Genomic DNA, 24,564 nt, shown 5'->3' on the forward strand with positions numbered 1-24,564 from the left:
TCTTTTGGTAAGTAAGCCTCTGACAGCTGCAGGTAGATGTGACCCATATATGTTTCTTTCCCACAGCCTTGCTCCCAGGTATGTTAGTGATGGAAACAAGTCCTGCACTGAATTCTGCTACACACACTATTAGCAAGTAGATACCAAAACAGCCATTTAACCTATTCCTGTAAGAATAGACTAAGTCCCAGGGTGCCTGGGTGGTTAAGCATTCAACTTCGGTGAAGGTCATGATCTCATCGGAGCCCCACATCAGGCTGCCCTGCTGTCAGCTTGGAGCCTGCCTTGGATCCTCTGTCCCCTTTCTTTCTGCCCCTCCCTCACTTTCCCTCCCCACCACCCCACCTCTCATTCAAAAATAAAACATTATATATGTACACACATACACACAAGTCTTTCTCTAAGAATAGCAATGTCCCTACTCTGTGTCTTTTTTAAGCATTCCAACAAACACCTTAACACGAAAGATGTACTCCAGATATAACAATATTCTGACAGAAAGGTCACCTAACTTAATGAATTCAGCAAGCAGTACCCTTCAATGAGGGGAACAAAGAACCAAAGGAAATTTTATAATGGGGCACTAGTCCAAATGCGCTTGGCTACTAGGTTAGCCAAATTCGTGTTTCCTATTTATGCAAGGACCTTCTGGCCATCCACATACTTTGATTATCACTTATTTCACCATGAGAAAATAGTTCCAACTTCCCTTACCCTAATAAACCCTCTGATGCAGATTTAGATAGTGAGATTTGAAGAGTTTGTGTGATGGTCTTAGCTGCCTTGAACGTGGATAGCTGATAGGGTATTTAAAATATTAACCAACTGTCTTCTTTTAGCCTTCATATTGAATTATTTTAAAGTTGTTTACAGTGTAACAAGGCAATATGTGGATGAAATTTTCACATTTTAATATATGTTACATGTTGGAAAACATAGCTAGTGGATAAAACCTGCAATTTTGCAGATATTGCTTAGGATGAAGCGACTTAACTTGCTTTTTTAATATAAAGTAAATACTGTTAATAGTACATGTGATATTCTGACATGGCAGAAGTGGACAGAACATTTAATGGAATGGCTTTTCTAAACAATATTCTACCATTAACTCCTTTCCTCACTTGACTATGTTGTCGGTGGATGGTGGTGCTCTTATTTGGTAGATAAGCCAGTTGTCTACATTTAAACTCATTTCTTGGTAATATACCATCCCAAGGAAAATGCCTACCTTTATAACAGAATAATGTCTTATGAATTTTTTAAAGGATTTGTTGCAGAAATTTAAGCTTAAATGCTCTTCAGATTTATAGTTTTATGAAATAATCCTAAGGAAGTATGACTGACTTATGGAACTGTAGACAATACCTCAATGACTATTTCCACTTAAAGCATTTTCATAATTATCAGTGAGTATTCTAATAAACCAAATATGATAATCCTTCAAAAGTATATGGCTTTAAAATATACACATTCTGGGAGTAAAACTTACGCCATTAACTTTGAACTATGTATGCTTTGTGTTTATAAATGTATAAGGGTCTGTCAAAATTGGGGGTTCCTCTCCTTCAACCACAAGAGGACAGCAATTTTAAGACCGTAAGGGACCACTGAAGAGTTTTTGCAGCCCCTTCATCCACACAATATGAAATGCCTAGCTACTACCGCCTGTGCTACCAATCCCGGTCTGCTTCCCTAAGGGTGAGAATTGCAGTATCGAAGTATTGCAGGGCCCCAGAACTACATGTGTTTGCTCCATCTTTGTGGAGAGATGATGCAGGGGTGCCTGGTGCCTGCCCCAAAGTCCCAGCCAGTTCCCTTGGAAGTACGTGACTCCTTTTGTTTGTTTCCTCAGGGCAGAAATTCTGGACCAGTGCAGGCCTTTCTTATCACATCCAAAACATTTGCAAACAAATAAAATTTCTAGACCAATATGGAGTTTTACAAGCGGAATTTGTGGACTTTTAAAATGAAATTGCAAGTGTTCTTCTTTTCCCTTGTTACTTTATACTGTATCGTCTGCCTTCTGGAAAGGACCACTCTGATCCTGTAGACCCTTACTTTAAAACAGCAGTGGTAAACAATCTGTTTACCCCATCCTTCTCATGAGAAGCAAAACAGCCTTATAAGGTGATGTCAGAGGGTCCTAAACTATAAACTACCAAGGAACTCCCCAAGGATCCCCATAACCGTAAACAATTAGGGTCTCTTTCATTTATGATTTAAATCAGAATGCCCTTTGACTTATCCTGCTCCTGAACTGGCTGTGTGGGCAATTCCATTTGTAGTGTGGGAATTAATCTGAACGTCAGTATTGTAGTCTCCCATTTTAAATCTTAGAATGCTGGGTGGAATGAGGATCCCAGATTATATCCAATCAGAAGAATTGTATAATACTATAGTGTATTAAAGCAAGTTGGAATACTGTTGACCAACCTTTGTTAAATTCCAACACACATCTTCCTTCAGATCTGTACAAAATTCATATTACAGATACATCAGTTAATTTTTTAATTGTTATAAAGCTCATAGAGCGTAAAATAAGCCATTTTAAGGTGTATAATTCAGTAGCATTTAGTACATTCACAGTGGTGGGCAACCATTACCTCTGTCTAGTTCCAAAATAGTTTCATCACCACAAAAGCAAACCCTGTGCCCTATAAGCTCTCACTCCCCATTTCCCCCTTCCCCTCAGCCCCTGGCAACCACTAATCTGCTTTCTGTTACTGTGGATTTACCTGTTTTGAGTATTTCTTATAAAAGGAATCATATCAGTATATGACCTTTTGTGTCTGCCTTCTTCTACTAGCATAATGGTTTTGAAGTTCATCTATGTTGGTAGCATCTATGAATACTTTTTTTCAATGGTTGAATAAATTGTATGTACATGCTACATTTTGTTTACTCATTCACCCATTGGTGCACGTTTGGGTTGTTTCTGCCTTGTGGCTATTGTGAATAGTGCTCCTAGCAATGTTTGTCTACAAATATTTGTTTGAATACCTATTTTCAGTTCTTTGGGATATATACCTAAGAGTTCAATTGCTAGGTCATGTAGTAATTTTGTGTTTAACTTTATGAGGGATCTCTAAACTATTTTTTATAGTGGCTGTGCTATTTTACATTATTGCCAACACTGAATATTTATGCTGGGATCCTGAACTGACTCTGGGGCTTCCAGATTAAATTCTGAACAATCAGGATTTTTTTTATTTTTGGATAACATTAGTTTGTACAGTTTCATGAAGATTTTCAAAGGAGGCCTATGAAAATGGTCCATTTCTAAAGTTGCTGTTATTTTGTTATGCCATTGATCCTCTGACATCCGAACAGAATTTTTAAGAAACAGTGTTTAAAAACTGAATTTGCTATATAAATGAAAATACCTATTCCTTGTTTTGTCTTTTATATCTAATATGTGACACTTTTGAAATATTTAGCTGATTTAGAAATCAGAGAGTAATGGATACACAGATTAGAGTAGGAGAACATTCCTGAATAGTAATTTACAAGATGCTTTTTAATTGATTGACAGTAATTTTTTTTAATGTTTATTTATTTTTGAGAGAGAGAGACAGAGGGCAAGCAGGGGAGAGGCAGAGAGAGAGGGAGACACAGAAGCAGGCTCCAGGCTCTGAGCCATCAGCACAGAGTCTGATGTGGGGCTCGAACTCATGAACAGTGAGATCATGACCTGAGCCGAAGTTGGGCGCTCACAGACACTCAACTGACTGAGCCACTCAGGCGCCCCTTGACTGACAGTAATTATACTGCGTAAGGAAGTGGGTTATATCCTTCAAGTTTCCAGTTAGGTACATCTTTTGTTTCTTTTTCTGTTGTGCAGGATTCAAAGTTTTGGCAGCTTAATCTTCCTTTTGTTGTTCATTGTTAATGTTTTCCAGTCATTTAATGCATTGAACTGGTATCTCCATGCTAAATTACATTTTGATTGTTTTAAATATGGTTTATTAGTTTGTGACAGAATGCGGTGGATCATTGTTGGTGCCTAACAAACTGCTATTGCTCTCCACACTTCCCTCCAACCTTCTTCCTTTTGGAAAGAGTCCAGGTTTTGTTCTAAGGGTTTTTTCTTCCATGTGCTTTGGAAAGGTTAGCCTCCTAAGCCTTAGAGTATAAATAATAATTATTCTTAGGGAGTTACTCCTATCCCCCATGCCAGTGATTGGTGTAGGCTGAAGAACTAATGTGAAAGTTTTCTTCATTTTCTTTAAAAAAGGGGGGGGGGGCATCTAAGATAGGAAGTTGTTTCCTTTTTTTACTGTAAGAACATGATGCTTGGAGCCGCAGTGGCAATTGTGGACCCATGACAGAGAAGAAGTAAGAGAATCACGGAGGCATTATTGAGTCTCTGAATTAGACCAGAGACTGCCCTCTTATCATGTGAGATACTAAATTCTTCATTATTTGAGCCATTTTTTTAATTGGGCATTCTGGTACTGAAAGCATTCTAACTCCTACCAAAGAAAAGATGAGAAGTATTTTGTTAAAATGTGAAAAAACTGCTCCTATACTTTATAGTTTTTACATGTGAAACTCTGGAATTTTATAGGTAGAAAAAAGGTAAGACATTTAAACTCTTCACATTTACATTTGAGGTAACTACGTAGTTCATCATATAAATTATAAATAAAGATGGGGTTTATCTGAGGAAAAAAAACAAGTAGAAATATTCACTAGTTTTGTTCGCATATACCTATCAGCTACTCAAGCCTATTTTTGCCTGAAAGTAGTTTTGTGGCTTAGAATATAATGCCCAAACCAAACCTGCTGAATCAGAACCTCCTGAGGTTTGGCTTAGTGATGTGTATTTTAAACCAGTTCTCCCATGATTCTGAGGCAGCCAGTTTTTGCGTTTAGTAACCACTGACCCTAGGGCAAATGTCTAAATTTCTCAATGCTTTGGAACTCTAAGTACTGCTACTTTTATTTGCTGGTAATAAGAAAGTGCTTGAATTTCACATTTCAGCAGCTAAATTAATACTAAAATGTTGCCCGTCAAGGATATGTAATGTGCATGAAAGTACTGTTCTTGAATTTGTTCTTTGTTCTCTCTGCACCATTTATTTAGTGCAGCTTTATGTAGATACATAATTTCTAATATTTTATAATTAGAGAAAAGGGATTTTTTGTTCTATTCCTTTTCTGTTGTGTACCTAATAAGCCACTTTTCCCTGAATATATTGTCTTACTCAGGACTCTTTTGTTATAGAAATCAAACTCACACTTTTAGGCAAAAAGATAAATTAAGTGGCTTATATACTAACACTATAGAAGGCGTGGGTGCAGCTGGGCTGGGGAGTGGCAGTAAGGGTTAGAAGCAGTGACCCTTAACTGTGCAGGATGTTTGCTGCTTCTCACTGCTATTTGGCTCATTATCTCAGACCTGCTTCCTCCCCAGAGCTAGAACAGTGTCTGCCAGCAGGTCTCAGACCCCGTCCCCAGAGCTTCGTCACCCTGGAGGACCCTCTCTTGAATGACTGCTTATAATAGTCTAGTGAGTGTGAACGAGTGACATACATCTCTGAATTTAGACACATTGTGGTTACAGTAACTTAGTTGTAGTTAGTTCAACTAACAACATCGAGTAACTAGCACTGTTTGTTGGGAAATCTGTTAGGCTCTGACGAGAGTGACCGCAGAGCGGTTTAAACACAGAGTAGTTTATCTTCTCAAGTAGAGCAATCTCAGAGACAGGCCTTTTAAGATTGAAATCGGGGCCCTAGACCTTTCTGTCTTCCTGTTTCACCATCCTAACATGAGACTTCTTTTGTCAAGATTACTTCATGGACCACAGTGGCTGTCCTTATGTCCAAAAGGAGAAAGATCAGAAGAGCAAAAGCATGTATTTTCTAGCTGAGTCAGCTTCCTCTAAGCATCCTTTCCAGGGGTTCCATAAGACATTCTTCTTTATATCTCAGTGGGCACACCTCATTAACACCTAATCGCAAGAGAAGCCCGGAAACAGAATGCTTTAGTTGGGTGCGTTGCTACCCTGACTGAGACTGAGCAGGAAAGGGAGAGTGGGCAGTGTGTGGCAGTGACCAGTGTGTACCATCAGCAGTTGGCAAAGGTTGGCCGTGTTGAGTTCATTGACAACGTTTCACTCATAATCCCGAGGCGTCTGGGTGACTCAGTCGGTTAAGTATCCCACTCTTGAATTCGGTTCAGGTTGTGATCTCACAGTTCATGAGTTCAAGCTCCACATCGGGCTCATGCTCTTAGCACAAAGCCTGCTTGGGATTCTCTCTCTCCCTTTGTCTATGCCCCTGCGAGCACACACGCTTTCTCTCTTTTATCTCAAAATAGAAAACGTTTAAAAAAACAATCTAAACAGTAATATGAGCTGAGTCAAACCTGTTTTCAAGTTAGTATCAAATCTCATTTTCTTTCATATTCGTTTGCTTACTCATTCAGTTCATTTCCAGATAGTGGAAGCCTGTTTATATCCCAGCTTTAGTGCTTTCATTTGTAGTGATGAGGTTGTTAGTATAAGTCTTACTTTATATGTAAGCAAAACTGCTGTAAAGGAAAATCAAGTTTCTCAATGGCATTTGTGAAAACTCACTAGCCCTCTATGTCACTTATAAATCTTTGCTGGTAAATCTCCTTTGGTCATAACCCTTCTCTCTTTAGTCGCTCTCCATGGCCTGTCAGATGACACCCAGGCTATTCTGTCTAATGTTCACAACCTTCAACCCTGTTCCCAACCTACCTTTCTAAACCACTGCATTATAACCAAGTCAAACTAGTCATCTCATTTTTACCACAATATTTTTTCACCATGACCTTCCTAATTTATGTTTTCCAGATCCCACCCATCTTTATTGGGTTCATGCTGACAGGCCATTTCACTTACCTCAGCTTTTTTGGTCCACACGTCTTTCAGAACAATAATAGTTATTATTTAATGAACTCTAATTATGTATCAAGTACTGTTGTAAGGGCTTTAATGTTTGAATTCATTTAATCCTCATAAAAATTCTATGAAGAAGATACTATTGTTATACCCATTTTAGAGATAACTGAGGCACGTAGAAGTACAGTAGTTTTCCTAAGGCCTGATCCAAAATCGCGCCTTAGGCTTTCTGGTTCCAGAATTCATTTATGTTATAGCATCTCATATTCTTACTTGTATTTTAATTATGTACTTATTTACCCATAACTAGTTTGGACATTTCATTTCTTTTTTTAATTTTCTCACAGGATCTAGTGTTTCTACAAAAGAAACACTATCCTCAATAAATATTTGTTGACTGAATTTAAAAATGTATTAACAGTAGCCAAGGAGATTAAATCTCAACCCAGGTTTGTTTGCTTGATTTTTCTCTTTAACACTAGATAGCAAATGTGTAACATTTCCAGTAAACTTCCAAAATAAAGTATTTTCATCTAAAAGAAAAATTTTCATCTAAAAGAAAAATCTTGTGGGCCAAGGAATTTGTACAAATGAGATTTAAAAACAAAGAAATTTGGGCATCTGGGTGGCTCAGACAGTTGAGTGTCTGACTCTTGATTTCAGCTCAGGTCATGATCCCAGGGTCATGGGATCGAGCCCCATGTCAGGCTCCATGTTGGAGCCTGCTTAAGATTCTCTTTCCTCATCTGCCCCTCCTGCTTACGCACACTCTGTCTTTCTTAAGATAGATGGATAGATAAACAGAGAGATAAAAAGAAATTATCTCTCTTGTGCCTGAAATGTAAGTGTAGAAGTTTGGCAAGTTAAAACCAGTTTTGTTTTTGGTCTTAAGGGGAAATGCTCACACCTCAATAAAACTTGGCCTTGATAAGCAAATTGTCGTGGTTGGGGTTGTTGCCATAAGACCACCTGATTGTGTTTGTTATGTTGTAACTGGGGCTCAAGGGTGCAGGAAGAGCACCTGGCTCCGGGGGCCCCAAATAAAGCAGGTTTGGCCATTTGCCACTGACAAAATCCAAAGGCACAGAGACCTATGGTGGCGAAACAGGAGAGGGATTTATTTCAATGAGGCCAACACCAGGAAGACAGTGCACTGATGTCTCAAAGACTGCCTCTGAAGTGCTGAAAATACTTCTCAGTTTATATATGGAAAGTATGGAACAAAGGTCAGTGAGTACATACACAGCTGGGCAGTAAAGGTCACGTCGACCATGGTCTTCAGATCAGTCATGTGGGGTCTCGTTGGTTGTCAGGGCAGTTAATGCTTGAGGGGATGGTTTCAGTTCCCATCACAAGATGCTTTGCACATTGGGTCTTGTGCCGGAGTTCAAAGATAAGAAGAACTTAATCAGTTAGAAAGTACAGACTGAGGTCAAAATGGAGGTAAAGTCCTTTTTCAATGTAATCTCCTGACAAAGGGACAACTAAGGAAGTCAGTTACTTTCATTGAGTTAGTTGTAGATATAAAAGTATCTCTTAGTTCCCAAGGCTATGTCTGGATCATGAGTCTCCACAATGTATTCTGTCATGTTCCGTGGTAGTAAAACTTTTTAAAAACGTGCATGATTTCTTGCCTTCTTTCAAGAGAGTAAGCATGAGTTTCTTATTGGGCAACTCAAGCCAACACACAAAAGCAGCTGTTGACTGTAAAAAAGCAGCTATTTTACCAGAAAAATGAGTTTATTCGGGAGTAGCAGAAGATTATAATTCAGGACAAGCTGAGTATGGCAAACCATAGGCAAGTGTGGAGAACAGAGAAGGGCTTGCTTTTATGAAAGAAAGGAGACAGCCAGGAGGGGCTGAAGAGTTCTGGGTGGTGACAACTTCTCACTGGCTGAGTGTGGCAGTTTCTCATTGGCTGAGCTGTTGATGGGCAAGGAGAAATTCTTTGTACTGCTGGGGCATGTAAAGTCAGCTTCTTCCCGGGCACTTGGGTGGCTCAGTCAGGTAAGCCTGACTTTGGCTGAGGTCATGATCTCACTGTTTGTGGGTTCAATCCCTGCATCGGGCTCTGTGCCAACAGCTAAGAGCCTGAATTCTACTTCAGATTCTGTGTCTTCCTCTCTCTCTACCCCTCCCCGCTCACACTCTGTCTCTCTCTCAAAAATAAATAAAACATTAAAAGGAAAATTTCTAAGCCACAATAAATAAAACATTAAAAGAAAATATTTTTAAGTAAGCTTCCTCCTATTGGGGATGTGAGTGGTAGTGCATCAGAGCTCCCCCTTCAGGGCTTCCTGACATTTTAAATGAAATTTCCTCTATTTTCACAAAACCATTATAGTTTCTTTGAGACTATTTTTTTATGATAATGAAACTGGTAACACTGTCATATGTTTGATTTTATTCTTGCATCAAAAACAGACTGTCTTCTAAGCAGATGGTTCAAGTGTAGAATTGACTTAGTTACTTGGATAATAGATGCTTTGTTAGTAAATCAGGCTCTGTAGAAAACCAGTTAGATTTTAAAATTTCTTTCAGAATGAAAATCAATAGATATGTAGATAGAATATAAGTTACAAACTATCATTCAAAAATGTGTATTCATCCAGAGTTGAAATAGAACCTAGGCAAGGAAGCTAGAGCTTAGCTAAATTTATATTTATTTTCTTGCTCCTATAACTTGGTTGTTGATTTATTATTTCATAGTCATCAACATGTTCCTAAGTCTGAATTTCTTTATTGTGCTAGAATTTCAGATTATTTTTCATAAAACACAAGTACCCCCAATTTCCTATTAGTTACCATTGCACACTTAAGTACAAAATTACTAAATTGAAAGTTAGCATCATTTGTTTCTTGCACACATATACTTTGACTTGGAATTTTTCTAGAATTGTAATGGTTAAGGTGAAAATGTAGTTAAAGATTCCAGAGCCCATTAAATTCACCACTCAAAATCCAGTTTTTTTTTTCCTATCAAGTGAAATTGTCTTCAGAGATGAGTTCACATATTCAAAGGAGATATAAATATAACCAGACATCTCACTTTTAGCTGAGAAGTTGATATGTCACGTGATAATAGGAAAAGGGAAGAAAGATGATCAGTTTTAATGGCCCTATCATTGTTGCCTTTTAAATTCTTTCACTTTGGTTTGTATTTGCTTATATAAATGAACTTACTAGAGTCAGTCTGCTCTCCATGGGTATACGCTTTGTGTTTATCGTGCAAAATAGTTTATATACATCCCTATTGGCAGATTCTTTGAGATGTAAATATGCATGATTGAATATTTTACTGGTTATGCTAATTGTTCCAGATACGTACTGGCGCTATCTGAGTGAGGGAGATTGAGGGAAACTTCTCAGGATGCACCATTTGAGCTGGACCTAAATCCTATAAACTGATGAGGTACACAAGTTATGACAGTTCAGAAGGAGGAACTGTGGCTATCAGTCTCACGCAAAGGAAGAACTGTGGCTATCAATCTCACGCAAAAAGTGGAAAGAATTTAGAAAGGATTAGATGAAATAAAAGGGAGTATAAAATGGCTAAGTCATCATCTTATTAAACTGGATTTCAAGCACCAAACTTGTTAATTGATGACCTAAGAAGTGGACATTTTCAAATTAGAAGGCTGAGTCCTGTTAGCAAGTATATTTTAATAGCTATCACTCCCTGGGGAAGAAGATCCTAGTGGTACAAAGGACTTTCATTATAATTGGTCCCTTCCTAAGCAGGTGTTTATGGATTAATTTGATTCTTAAATCATTTGGCTCTTCCACTTTTTCCGAATTTGCTGTGTTGTGAAATTTTAGCTCTAATAGAAAACCAAGATGATAACATAGAACAACGCTTGGCCTTTTCTTGGGTAGTAAGTTGAGAATATCTAAAACTGCTAATGTCAGTGTTGTTAACCTTAAAAATAAAAGCTGCCAGTTATTTTACCAGTAAAAAAAAAAAAAAAATGGGTTTATTTTGGAATTAAAAAAAAATTGCAATCTAGGACAAACAAGCTGCAGAAAAACCAGGCAACAAAGGAGAGGTACGCTTTGTTGGGAAGAGTGTTATAAACTAAAGTCCATTGGAACAACCTAGGAGTAGGAAGTATAGTAGCTTTTCATTGGCTGAGCTGTTGGGGTTAGTGGAGGGAGATAAAGAAAGCCTCTCTTCCTCCACTGAAGTAGTAGAGTAGAGTCTACTTGCAAGGCCAAGTCCATCTGTTTCTGTTGGGTATGCAGTTGACCAGGAGTGTTAGTGTCAGGGAGTTCTCTTGCTTAAACTATAGACCCTAACAGGTGAAACCAGAAATAGACAAGGCAACTTCACAACTCATGCTCTGAAACCCATTGTTCTTGTTTCTTATTGTTCTGTTTTTGTCACACTGTCTTGAGGCATTGACGAAGACATTTTGCAGTGACCACAGCATTACAGCCACCAGGCCAGAAAAGCTCTGATAGCAGCAGAATGCCTAGAAAACCACACTCAGCCCAACCCTTTCCCTGCCCATGATCATGGGCAGAACACACACTGACCTCACCACCTCTCACCCATGATCACAGGTTCCCTGCCTACTCTCTTGCATGTACCCCTGCTCCCAACCTCTCCTTATAAAGATCTAGGTGTCCATATTGCCAGCAGAGGTGGTTGTTAAGGCTTGAGCCTGCCGCCTTCCCTGGCTGCCAGCATCTAAAATAAATTTCTCCCTTTCTCTTTTTCAAACGCTCATCTTATGAGCTATTGCCTTCTCTTGTAACGGGTTTGTCTGAGTTTGTTCGACAACAGTGTTGGCAAACCCAGCCAGGAGCTATGCTTTCAATATGTTCAGCCTCCTCAGGATCCCCGGAACAGAGCAGTTGGCCACACGGTGCACAAGGGCTTACCCATTCAAATCCTGAGTTAGCAGCAATGATAGATGGTTTAGTAACAGTAGGACATAGTGCCCAGTGCCAAAACCTCCTGACTCCATTTTAGTGAGGATTCCCATTACTAATTTTCACAGTGTTCAATGATGATAACTTAGTGTTTAGAAGAAGTTGTTGGCCTGGGATCTCTGTCAGGCTATCTTTGGGTTTAGTGTTTAATTTCTGTGAGTTTGATTCACTGTCTGCCTGATTACTGCCTTTTAACAGAAGCTAATAAAGATATTTGAGAGAGATCCTCATATTTGCAAACTTTAATGTACTTTTCTAATTAGTGCACTTTGGTGTTTCTCTTTAAGTCATGAAGATATGGTATAGTGCCAAGATAAGTGAGTTTGCAAATTTGGGAGAAAGCAAAAGGAGGCTGTTGGTATTCTTACTTTACTTTTTTGTAACTGCATATGAATACTGTGATATATGTAAGAAATATATTTGGGGGGCACCTGGGTGGCTCAGTCGGTTAAGCATCCCACTTCAGCTCAGGTCATGATCTCACGGTTTGTCAGTTTGAGCCCCACATTGAGGATTCTGGTCTTCCTCTCTCTCTCTGCTCCTCCCCCACTTGCTCCTTATCTCTCTCTCTCAAAATAAATAAAACTTAAAAAAAAAATTGTTATCTAGGGGCACCTGGATGGCTCAGTTAGTTAAGCATCTGACTCTTGATTTCTCCTCAGGTCATGAGATATCCAGCCCCATGTTGGGCTCTGTGCAGCCTGCTTAAGATTCTCTCCTCCTCTCCCTCGACCCCTCTCCCCACTCACACTCTCTCTTTCTCTCAAAATAAATAAATAAACAAAATAAAGATTGTTACCTAAAGTGGAGGCAGTCTTGTGGGACAGAGCCCTTAACCTGTGTGTTCTAACATGTCTCCAGGTACACGGTGTCAGAATTGAGTTAAATGCTTAGTGGTGTTGGAAAAAACACACATCAGAAACAAGCATTTGTGGCCTTCTCAATGTCCTAGTATTTTTCTGATCTGAAAGATTTATATTACTGACCTAAGAGATAAAAATCAGTAATCAACTGATAGAACATTAGAGTACTTTCTGTTACTTAGCACTATTAGTATGTGCAAAAGAGATTAGTAGATTTGTTTCTCACCCATTAAGAGGACTTCTCCTTTGGGTGTTAGTGATGAGTAAATTGGCACCAAATTATGGAGACAGTTGTGTGCTGGTTTGAGTAGTTTGGAATTAAGCTTGTTTTGCAAAGTGAAGGCTGGTGATAAGAAAATGTTGGGGTTCGAAAGTGAACGGTCAAGAAAGAATTCTTGAGGCATCTTTGCAAAAAGTGTGGTTTTATTAAAGCACAGGGACAGGACCCAAGGGGCAGAAAGAGGTGCACTGGGGTTGTGAGGGGTGGCAGATTATAAACTTTCAAGTATATACGTTCAAGTTGGGAGGGAGTTAGGAATAGCGTTAAATCCCTAAGGAATTTGGAAGTAAGGTTTCCAGGACCTTAGAGGAAATCGTCATTTGCTACTGTCTAATCATGAGATCCTTCAGATGTATATAAATGGGCATTTGCTTGGAGGATGATTGCTAACATTATCTTGGGGCGGGAGGTGGGGGAGGGGGCGCGGGGGTGGTTAGAGATAAAGGAAGTTTCCAAAGAAATTATTATATGTTAAAAGAGACTTACAGGATCCTGGAGGTCGGGCTAATGTTAAGCCAAGGTTACCTTTGCCCTTAGCAAAGTATTGACATCAAGGCAGTTGAGTTCCTGGAGGAAGGTCACTCTGCCTGTCTCAAGGACTTGTCAGTGGTCTGTAAGTTGTAAGGAAATTTAATTTTTTTCTTTTGCCTTTGTTCTCACATCAGCTGGGAACCAGGTTACATAAGTTAAGATAAAGGGTGACATTTCCAAGAAGTGAGTAGTCAAGAGTTTTAATTGCCACTGAGAAGTGAAGTTAAATGAAAAAATTAGAGTCCTCACAATTGAATCTTTAGTCATTATCACAAACATCCCTAAAGAATATACTGAAACACATTATTTGGTGGCGAATGTTTTGGAGACTCTTGTTGGACTTTCTTCTGTAGCTTTTTATGAGTCATGCCCTATAGCGTAGAGATACATGAAAAGGGAGTCACGATTAATTGAGATTTAAGATTTCCTACTGATTTAAAGAAGTTTATTAGCTCTGACATAGTAGTGGGACATATATCCACAGTATGCCTCAGCTTCCTTTTCTAAAATGTGGTTTGAGCAGAATTGAGAAAACCAAACTAGATATCACTGACATTTAGGAAAAGCAGGACAGAATCTTATAAGGCATTTGGGAGAATTGCCTTTTTGGTATGCATTTTTTCCCCTTAAATGAATAGTTTCTCTGTTAATTAGGCACCAGTGTAAAATTTAGATTAATCTTAAATTTGTACTTTTACAACTACTGCTACCGCTCACTGAAATCTCCTCTTGAAATAGTTTGGCCAGCTGTCATTTACTTTGTTAAGCCTTTTCCAGATTCCCCCAGGCATTTAGCCACTTCCTCTTCTGTGCTCTGCAAATCAGGTTATGGTATAATGATCTGTTTACAAACAAGCTCTCTTTTCCCTATTAAACTGTCAGTTCTACGCTGTTATGGCCTTAAAGGGAGGGACCTTTTTCCCTCTTTATCCCTGTGGAAGTCCTTCTGTAAGCTGTGATTGGAGCAGGGGGAAGCCAAGCCTCCCAGGTTCTAGAGAAATTGCACAGGGTGCTGGCAACTCCATAAACCAAACACTTGGTCGATTTGTTAGTTCTCAGTATTCCTGTTAATCTTCCAGAATCTTGACAGATCTCTGCTGCTGCAGTATTATTGTTTTCCCCCTGGCAGCCATATGCAGAACCACCATGCCACTGTGATTCTACAAACATATTACAGAAATGTTTGCCATTGCATAGGATAATTTTATAGCATATACAACAATGAATACATCTAAACCAAATCTGCTAGAATAATATAAAACTTTATTCTCAGTATTTTTAGAGATGTTTTGTTATAAGTAGCCTGATAATGAGAATAGTTGAAGGCTTTATTATATAATAATAATACATTGTTTGGTTTGGGAGTAGGACTATAAGTTTAATACATTTCAATCTCCATATATTTTTTGTTTATAGGTTGTTACTATTTGTGTCATTTAAAAGGGGCTATAGAACTTTTCAGAACTGTGAGAAAAGTGGTTGACTTTGATGTTTTCAAGAATGGGTTTTGTTTTCTTTCTTTGTGTGAAAAATTTAAATTTAATTGAGACCAGCAAAACCTTCACTTTGAAAAAATGGGAAAGATCGTGAATCACTACTTTTCTAAAACATATGCAAACCCTTCTGGTTATAGCAAACTGTGTTGGCTTGCTTGTCTATATTTCAAGCTACATGATGAAACAATTTTGTTTTCTCAACTTGAGATGTTATTTTTAATTTTTGCTGTAGCAGTTTCATATGAAAGGAGTGTTTTCAGCGCCAGTTACGTTACACTCTAGATTTAGTTGTAAGACAACTCACAACTAAGGTCACTGAACATTTTTATGTCATTAGCACTCTAACAAGGTATTTACAACATGTTTTATAAAATGGTGTGTTCATGTACTCCGTTAAGAAATCCCCATTTTGGGCAAAGGGTATGAAATGCAGAACAAATATGGTCGGTCATTAAATATGAGATAACAATTAAACACTTATTTTTTGGTAAGCACTGTTCCAGTCGCTTGGGACGATTTTCCTCATATAATTCTCACAAAAATCCCATGAAGATTAAATTGTTATCTGTATTTTCTATATAAGGGAATGGAAGCATGGAGAAGCAAAGTAATTTGCCTGTGCCCAGAAAAAGAGCTTGACTACTGTCTCTGACTCCATGGCCAGGTGCTTGTGACCAGGAAGCTGGACCGCCTCCTGTGAGGATGGGCATACAAAGAAAAGACTTGACCTCACTTGCAGTTAAAACACAAGCACGCACACACAATTAGAACTGTGTGATTGTTTGTATATTCTATTAGGTTCGGAAAGAAGAAAAGTAATTGTTAATACCCAGTTTGTGGGGAAAGGAGAAACCTAATGCATTGAAATACAAATACATATTGTTACCCCCTTTTGGAGGACGAAACATGTAAATGTTGAAAGTACGCACATAGTTTGACCTGTTTGCCCCACTTCTAAGAATTATCCTGTGTAGCTAAACACAAGAAAACACGAAGATATCTGGACAGTTAATATTACTGTTTATAATAATAAAAAATTAATAATAAAGTGTTCTGTAGGAATCAGGTTTGCATAATTATGATGGGCAGCCATCAAAAAAGGAAGAGTTAAGAGTATATTTATTGGGGCCCCTGTGTGGCTCAGTCGGTTGAGCGTCCGACTTCGGCTCAGAGCCTGGAGCCTGTTTCGGATTCTGTGTCTCCCTCTCTCTCTGACCCTCCCCTGTTCATGCTGTCTCTCTCTGTCTCAAAAATAAACGTTAAATTAAAAAAAAAAAAAAAAGAGTATATTTATTGACATGGGAAACTGTCCGTGGCATATTGTTGAATGAAAAAAGTAGGTTGCAAACAACATATGTAGTTTGATTTTCTTATATTGAGATCTGTATACATATACAAACTCTGGTCTACCAGAATTTAAACAATTGGTATCTTGACTGCTAGATAGTATAATTTAGTGATCAAATACATAGGCAGTAGAGACACTCTATCTGGGTTTGAGTCCTGCTCTGTCGCCTAATAGCACTGTTCCATAACTATTCTGGGTCTCACGTTCTTTAGTAAAATGAAGAAATTCTATTGTTGGGTTATGAGGCTCAGATGAGTTTATAAAGTGATTGACATAGTAAATGATCAATAAATCTAAGCAGCTATTATTTTTGGGTAGTGGAACACCAGGTAATTTTAGCTTTCTTTATGCCTTTTTATTGCTTGAATTTTTGAAATAAGTATGTATCAACTTTGGAAACAACAACAAAAAATGTTTTTAGAGGAGTTGTTTAAATTGGTATGCTTACAGTTTTAACAGGAAATGTCTATTTATTTTGAGCTAAGGTTATTTAAAATTACTCACGGCATGTTTTCTTCAAGAGCTGTTTGTAACCATATATGCTGATATTTTACCCTATGATATATGCCAACTTTAAAGAGAATTGAAATCATATTTCACTCTTATGGCTGGAAGGCATGCATAATCACAACAGATTCCTCCTGGAGAAGCTGCCTGAATTTGTGGCTGCATTTGACATGTTGGTGCGTGACGTCAGTCTGGTGTCAGACTTGCAGAGTGGCAGACCAGCCTGACAGCCACAGTGCATTTCCTTAGTGCTTCGTCCCTACAGTGTTCATTTGGGAGCAGCTCAAAGACAAAAGGAGTGGAGTCTGATTTTTATTCCAGTATCCTTTTTGCCTATGGTTGAATGTCTGTTCACAAATGTGATTTTGATGAAGGCTGGTGAGTATTTCTTGTTACTTTTATGTATTAATAATAAATAAGTCATGGCTAAATGAGCATTAGTTAGGACTTTTTTCTCCGCTCACAATCCTGTGGTAAATAATCTTTGTAGCCCTAGTGCCAGGCACAGTGCCTAGTGTAAAAAATTGACATAAATATTTCTATAACCAAAGTGTTGTATTTTTGTAACAATGTAAATACTGTACATCATTAGGTTTTCAAATGACTTGGGTATTTTAAAATGCAATCTTCCTCTTAGTCTGTCCTTAACTTTAAACTACATAAATGTGTAGTAGTTGCATGTTGCTTTAAAGCCCAATGATTTTCATTAAAATTTTTAAATTTATCTTGTCTATTTTTTAACTTACTTGGAAGAGAAGCTTGTATATATTTTTTTGTTCCTTAAAGAGAACTAAATGAACAATTCTCAGAAATTCCTGTGGAGATGTTAACAGTATTCATTACATAATGTTTTTATTAGCATGTATATTAATACTAACTTAAACTAATTAACAGTTGGTTGAAGCTGCTTCTATTTACTTAAGTTTTTAATTATTTGGTGTGTTTCAGTAATGTGATTCGAAACAGGAATCTTCATTAACCTAAAATTTGAAAGCAATATAATGGTAGGAAATTATTATAGACAGTATTTTGGCATTTAAAGAAATAAAGTTACTACTGCAATTGGCTATAAAGGCTGGGCAACATGTCTTTAAAGATTTATTTCTTACTAACAATATTCATGCTTCTTTGAATTTCACTATGTATATTGATTTACTTGTTTTGAAACCATTAATTTAAGGAGTAGATTAGGTTGGGCAAGACTTTTTTTGTCTGTAGCTATTTTGCTTATAATTCTCTTCTCCACTGTGAGGAGATGAATAATATTTTAATATCATACTATTTATATAGTAAAACTGAAGCCTTTAAAGTCTTTTACTTTTTTACATTTTGCCATTTCTGGTATAATTCTTTTTTTGCGGGTTTAGTAGCAGCCTTGTGATTTCAAGGTTTTTTTAGAAGAATTTTCAAATAAAGTTTACTCTTAAAGAACAGGCACCATCTGCTTTTTAAGTCTAGTTGAAGTAAGAGCAATATGGAAATTCTTAATATTTTAAATATTTTCACATCAATTTACTGAAACAAAGAATAAGACTCCTTGTACACATTTTTGTGTGAATTACGTAAGTATTGAAAGGAAATTATCTACGTCATCTTTTTATTTGTGAATGTGCAAAAATACCAGACTTGAGGAATTTGCAATAACTGCCTCATTCATGACTCCTAGTACATTATACTTCTATATTTGGAAGCAGAGAAATACAGAAGTAGGGTCTCAAGTTCATTTTATTTGATTTGACGGCCTTAATTCACGATTCACAGTTTTTCCCTTGAGTTGCAAGATTTTCAGCTGGAAGCTGAAAATTCTGCCCAAAGCCAGAAAATTTAAGTATATGGAGCACTCATGAATATTTTTATTCCCTTTAAAATTTTATCTTGAATCCACTTAAAATATTTTAACATGTTTTTAAAATAGCCTATATTTTAAACTTAATCAGAAAGTTACAGTAGTCACAATGAATTATAATATATTCAGTATACATATTAAACAAAGATGTTTTTGAGGCGTTATGACATCAGAGGTCATTGGCCTAAATGCTACTAAAGTTGAAGGGAAGTTACTTAAACTTCTTTGTATGAACAGGAAATTAAATCTGGCCAAAAAGGAGGGGTCAGGGGAAGATGAGCAGAACTGCAGGAGGAAATAACCTGAAACTGACATAAAAGTTTTACTGAAATCTAAAGCAGTAGAGAATAAAGTACTTGTCTGTTTTCTAATGAATAGGTATGCTTTAAGGAACTCTTTCCATCAGTATTGAAGCCTGATGGAAAAATATAATTGCGCCATTCTTTAAGTTTGAAATTTAGCATAATAAAACTCAGATGAAATATTCTTGAAGTTACTAATAGTCTTAAACTGTATTTTTGTTCTCTAGGGCATACAGTACAAAATCTTGCGCATAATCGATGCCTAATAAATATTTGACTATGAGTAAATGAATTGATTAAGCAAGTTAAATGAATGAGGAGACCCCCTTGATCTTTGTATTGGAGAGATTTCATTTTCACTCTGATAATGCAAACCTACTAGTTAGCAAACCAACTAATAGGATACCATGACCTGTACTCTGTTAGAAGAAACTGTATCTCAGGAGTACAGTACCTGCCAAGTCCATAGCCAGCAGTGGCCACTGGATTTCATTGGTGGCTCTACTTATTGTATCTATCTCTATCGTAGGAAGTGAGCCTTACCCCTGCTATTCTGGGTCAGATTTCTATCCCACCTCATCTGTACGTGAGAAATTTCTCAGTACTCAGGGATAATGATTTGTTGACTAAATGGAGCCTTAATTAAGTGCCGCGTGCGTCACAAGTGCGTTGAACCTTTTCAGAGTTATAAAAAATATATTTGCTCCTAGGAGTAGAGGAAATACATTGCTTCAAAACTTATATGCTAAATGTTTTATGTGTAAGTGTGTTGTTACTCAAAGCCTAGATTTTCTGCCCCATTTCTGTATCCTCTCTTTTCAGTATGTGCTGCACTCTCACCACATCTGACCGACTACTCTTGCTGATCCTGAAGCTCAGTTCAAATGGCACCCATTTCTGTGACATCTTTCCTGCTCTTTCCCTTCTAAGCATGATCAATCCCTAATTGGTCTCCCCTTTATATTTTGATTATGGTTATATTACTCTTCCTGTTTCTTTATTTATATTATCATTAAGGCTGTGTCACCAGTGCCTGTGTCATATTGAATGAAGTATTTAAGTTACACAAAAATATAGCCATTTTGGAAGAAAAGCTACCTTTTGTTGTTGTTTATAAAATCTTTGTTTCATAGAAGTATCATTTGACTTGGTAGTAGTAACTACCTTTTTGTTCTTGAGGTGATTGCTCAGATAAAGCTCTTGCAGTATTAAAATGATGAAACACTGCAGTGAAGAAGAGTAAAATTCAGTAATTACTGATTTTTTTTTTCTGTTTGAATTGAGCTATTCTGTCAGTTTGACTATTGGGAAGAATGCTTCACCTACAGTAAAATAACTGGATCTTTTTTGAAATCATGTGGTTCTTTATGTGTAGGTTAGAGTTAGATTAACTTTTTAAAGTGGTATATGACCACACATAGAAGAAATAGTGCTTAAATACAACTTTTTCTAATTTGTTGTTTGCTTCCTTACCAATGGTAGTAAACTTCTATTTAATGCATGTTACAATAAAACATTAGTAATTAGCATTCATTAGCAAGTAGTAGAGTTGTCTGAATTAATGCAATTCTATGTTTATATATATTGAGTATGGCATTGAATGCCACATTATTGCATTTAAATGCTAAGAATATTCTTTTTTTTTTTTTTTTTAAGTTTATTGGAGCTCCTGGGTGGCTCAGTAGGTTAAGCGTCTAACTTCGGCTTAGGTCATGGTCTCACAGTTCATGAGTTTAGGCCCTGCATCGGGCTCTGTGCTGACAGCTTGGAGCCTGCAGCCTGCTTCGGATTCTGTGTCTGCCTCTCTCTTTACCCCTCCCCCACTCACACTCTGTCTCTCTCAAAAAAATAAAATGGTAAAAAAAAAAAAAAAAGTTTATTTATTTTGAGAGAGAGAGAACACATGAGAGCAGGGGAGGAGCAGAGAGGAGAGAGAGAGAAAATACCCAAGCGGGCTCCACACTGTCGCAGTGTCAGCGCTGAGCCCAACATGGGGCTCAGTCTCATGAACCGGGAGATCTGACCTGAGTCAAGATCAAGAGTCAGATGCCTAGCTGACTGAGCCACACAGGGCACCCCAAGAATATTCTGACTACTGAAATGTTTCTGAGTTGGAGTTCTGCTTAGTTTTATTTTAAAACTCCATTAGACTTCTGTAAATAAAACTTTTTTATACAAGTGACTCTAATTTTTCAAATAAGTATTCTTTTAAACTATAGGGGCACCTGGGTGGCTCAGTCGGTTAAGTGTCTGACTTTGGCTCAGGTCATGATCTTGTGGTCTGTGATCTCCCAGTTTGTAAGTTCAAGCCCTGCTTCTGGCTCTGTGCTGACAGCTCAGAGCCCAGAACCTGCTTCAAATTGTCTCCCTCTCTCTCTGCTCCTCCCCTGCTCATGCTTTCTCTCTCTCTCTCTCTCTCTCAAAAATAAATATTCAAAAATTTTTTTAAAAATTAAACTACTTTAATATACCCTATGATCATTTTATGTTCCCATGTGTGGTATTACAGTTGCTTTTTGCATAGGTCATTCAACAGTAAACTTTAACCTCAGGTCAAATTATCAGGTTCCTCATTCATTAAATTATAGTCCTATACAAACCATTGTACTTTGTATTTAAGACAGAGCAGAGAGGAACTCCTGGGTGGCTCAGATAAGTGTGTGGCTTCAGTGCAGGTCATGATCTCACAGTTCATGGGTTCAAGCCCTATGTAGGGCTCTCTGCTGTCAGCACAGAGTCTGCTTCAGATCCTGTCTCCCTCTTTCTCACTGCCCCACCCCTGCATGCACTCTCCCGCACACGTGCACGCGCACTCTCTCTGTCTCTCTCAGAAATAAACATTTTTTCAAAAGAAGAAAAAAGAGCAGAGAGCCAGCAACTTTGTAAAGCAAGGACGTGACATCATTTTACTTTTCAAGAAATCTCTCCTAGAACATTCAAGTTTAGCTGCTATTTAGTGAGAACTTAGTTAGGTCCAGGTAATGTGTATTTGTGCTACCAAGTACTTTTTTCTTTTAAAAGTCCTATTGCATAGGGTTTATTATTGTTGTTTGGGTTTTAGTTCAAAAAAGAATTTAAGGGGCGCCTGGGTGGCGCAGTCGGTTAAGCGTCCGACCTCAGCCAGGTCACGATCTCGCGTCCGTGAGTTCGAGCCCCGCGTCAGGCTCTGGGCTGATGGCTCAGAGCCTGGAGCCTGTTTCCGATTCTGTGTCTCCCTCTCTCTCTGCCCCTCCCCCGTTCATGCTCTGTCTCTCTCTGTCCCAAAAATAAATAAAAAACGTTGAAAAAAAATTAAAAAAAAAAACAAAAAAGAATTTAAGGCTCAGTGAGGAGGATGCTCTAAATAGGAGAGAGCCTAGTTAAAATGAGGTGAATTTGAATGTTGTTAAAAGACTCTTGGGGAGATAAGAGCCTAAACAAAGGCAGTGATGGAGATGTCTTTAGTTGTGTGTTCTCTAGGGTGATGTGTGGGTGACAGCCAGAAATGTCACCTGATTCTTGAATGTTTGACAGGAAATTACTTTGGTGGATTAGTGCGTATATTTGAAGAATCCTATTTCTGTTCTCACCATTAAGTGCCATTTAACCTTGCCATTTAAAAGCTCCTTAAGAGTCACTCAGATGACTTACAAGTGAAAGAATTACCTAAATTATTTTAGGTATTTTTGCCTATAATGTGTTTTGTAATTCAAGTGTTTTGTATCAAGTGTTCTAAAAGGTAATGGTGCCATAACACTCAGGATATGTAGCAATTATTAATGTGATAGACACATTTTGTCTGTAACTAGCATGGAGTTAATTGAATTATTCTTGATGTTACTTCCAAAATTATTTAAATCTGTTAAAAAGTATTTATAGATTGTAAATGAACATGTTGGTGTTATTTAAGGTTTTGTTGAAAAGCTGGATTAGAAATTATCTACAAATAACCCAGAAGTAAAACAAATGAATTTGTATGTGAGCCTAATATTTTTAATTTTTTGTCTTTATTGTTCCTAGTCTATAATAATGTTTTCATATTTATACTTACAGCATTACACCATGTTCTTTTTTTCCTACTGGGAAAAACAAGATACTCAGTTCCTGTTGGGTGCTTTTGTAAACCCATGCTTTACAGTTATTTGTACTTAAATTCTTTGGTACCTGTAATTGGGAATGTGAGGCAGTGTTTATGATTATGCTGTGATAATCTTATCTGAGCATCTAAGACTGGAAAATGATTCTGAAGCCTTAGAGAATAGGAAGATGGAAAAGAGATAGGGAATCTAAAATTAAATTGGAACTGGGAAGGTTTCATTATTCTGCTTCAGATAGATGTGGTCTTGGGGTGATGCCAGGCAGTGAGGCAGAAGGAGACAAGACGAGCAGCAAAGGAGGCTGTGTGTCACTGGTCTGTGGAAAAAGGGAAGGACCTCTGAGGAAAGTACAGTGTTGTGTTATGTTATGTTGTGTTGTGTTTTAGTACCATTGGGCAGAAACGCAGAAGATGGAGGGCAGAACTGAAAAGTCTCATTGGCTGAGATAAGATTCAAGGCAGGGGCAGCTATTGAAAGTTGGGGATCTGAAAAGGACACAGCTCAGGCCTTGGGGCTGCCTCTTCCTCGCCTTGTCACTGTGTGACTTCTGACAGCTTTGTGAATCCTGTGAGCCTCAGTGTATGCATTTTGTAAAGTGAAGATAGTAACCTCAGAGGGTCTATGTGAGGATCGATAGTCACATTTTAAGCACAGGTGTGACAGCTGAGTGTGTGAGCAGCACTCGCTGTCCTGCTCAAGTGGTAGTGATGATCAAGGTGATAATTTTGATACTTTTTGCTGAGAGTGAGGATCAATGAGGTACTCGCACCTAAGAAATCCTTTCTTTTTAACCCCCCAGAAATGGGAGATGATCCATTTGCTAAATGATGAGAGGAGAAAGGAGAGAAAGAGTTAAGACCTTAAGGAGATGGTGGGTAAATGAATCACTGAGGTTTGAGCAGGATGTCTGGAAGCAGTTAGTTCTTAAGTTAAAGGCAAACGGCATTTAGAAGAAATGCGGGGAAAGGAAACATATACTTTTCATGTTTTGCAAAAAAAAAAAAAAATTACACTCTTTTAGACTGCTAACTCAGTGGTTATCTCTTCACATAAGGTTCAAGAATTGAGTCTCAAGAAAAGGCAGGGCACTTATGTGTTTTTCTCTTGTTCTTAAAACATTGCCTTTAACTGTGGGCACAGTTTTCCATGCCAACATATTTTCATTTTAAAAATAAATTGCAGACATAGTCATTGTGGTAGTCAGATTTCGACATAACATTTTCTCCTTTTTATTAAAAGAAAAATAAAATACTTATCTGTATAAAACATTAACAAACTTAACATGTAACAGTATTTTTAATATTTCTCTGAACTACCTTAGAACAAATTTAATAACTAAGTCACAACTACAAACATGTTTTCACAACCTAATTTGAGACTCTTTGAGTCTCAAAGTGATAAGGCTGTATGATTTCTAGTGATAAAAGCTCTTCAATTTTAGAATAATCTGGAAAGTGTTACTGTCTAATAGTATACTGAAACCAAGGACAAATTGAGAATGTACAA

At 37.6% G+C, this 24,564-nt stretch overlaps 1 protein-coding gene across 4 annotated transcripts in view; it reads left to right on the forward strand.

The window, feature by feature from the left end:
- PLEKHA5 (pleckstrin homology domain containing A5) overlaps positions 1–24,564 on the forward strand; it is a 238,475-nt gene that overhangs the window by 107,305 nt on the left and 106,606 nt on the right. The window contains exon 1 of one of the 4 annotated variants that reach the window (XM_047866377.1): positions 17,091–17,212. The exons of the other annotated variants lie outside the window; for them this stretch is intronic. Within the exon in view, the coding sequence (XP_047722333.1) occupies positions 17,178–17,212 (35 nt within the window). The 5' untranslated portion in view covers positions 17,091–17,177. Of the gene's footprint in view, positions 1–17,090; positions 17,213–24,564 lie in introns of those variants that run through there. 4 annotated transcript variants of the gene reach the window in all.

Source organism: Prionailurus viverrinus, chromosome B4, assembly GCF_022837055.1.
Source record: "Prionailurus viverrinus isolate Anna chromosome B4, UM_Priviv_1.0, whole genome shotgun sequence".
Lineage (NCBI taxonomy): Eukaryota > Metazoa > Chordata > Mammalia > Carnivora > Felidae > Prionailurus > Prionailurus viverrinus.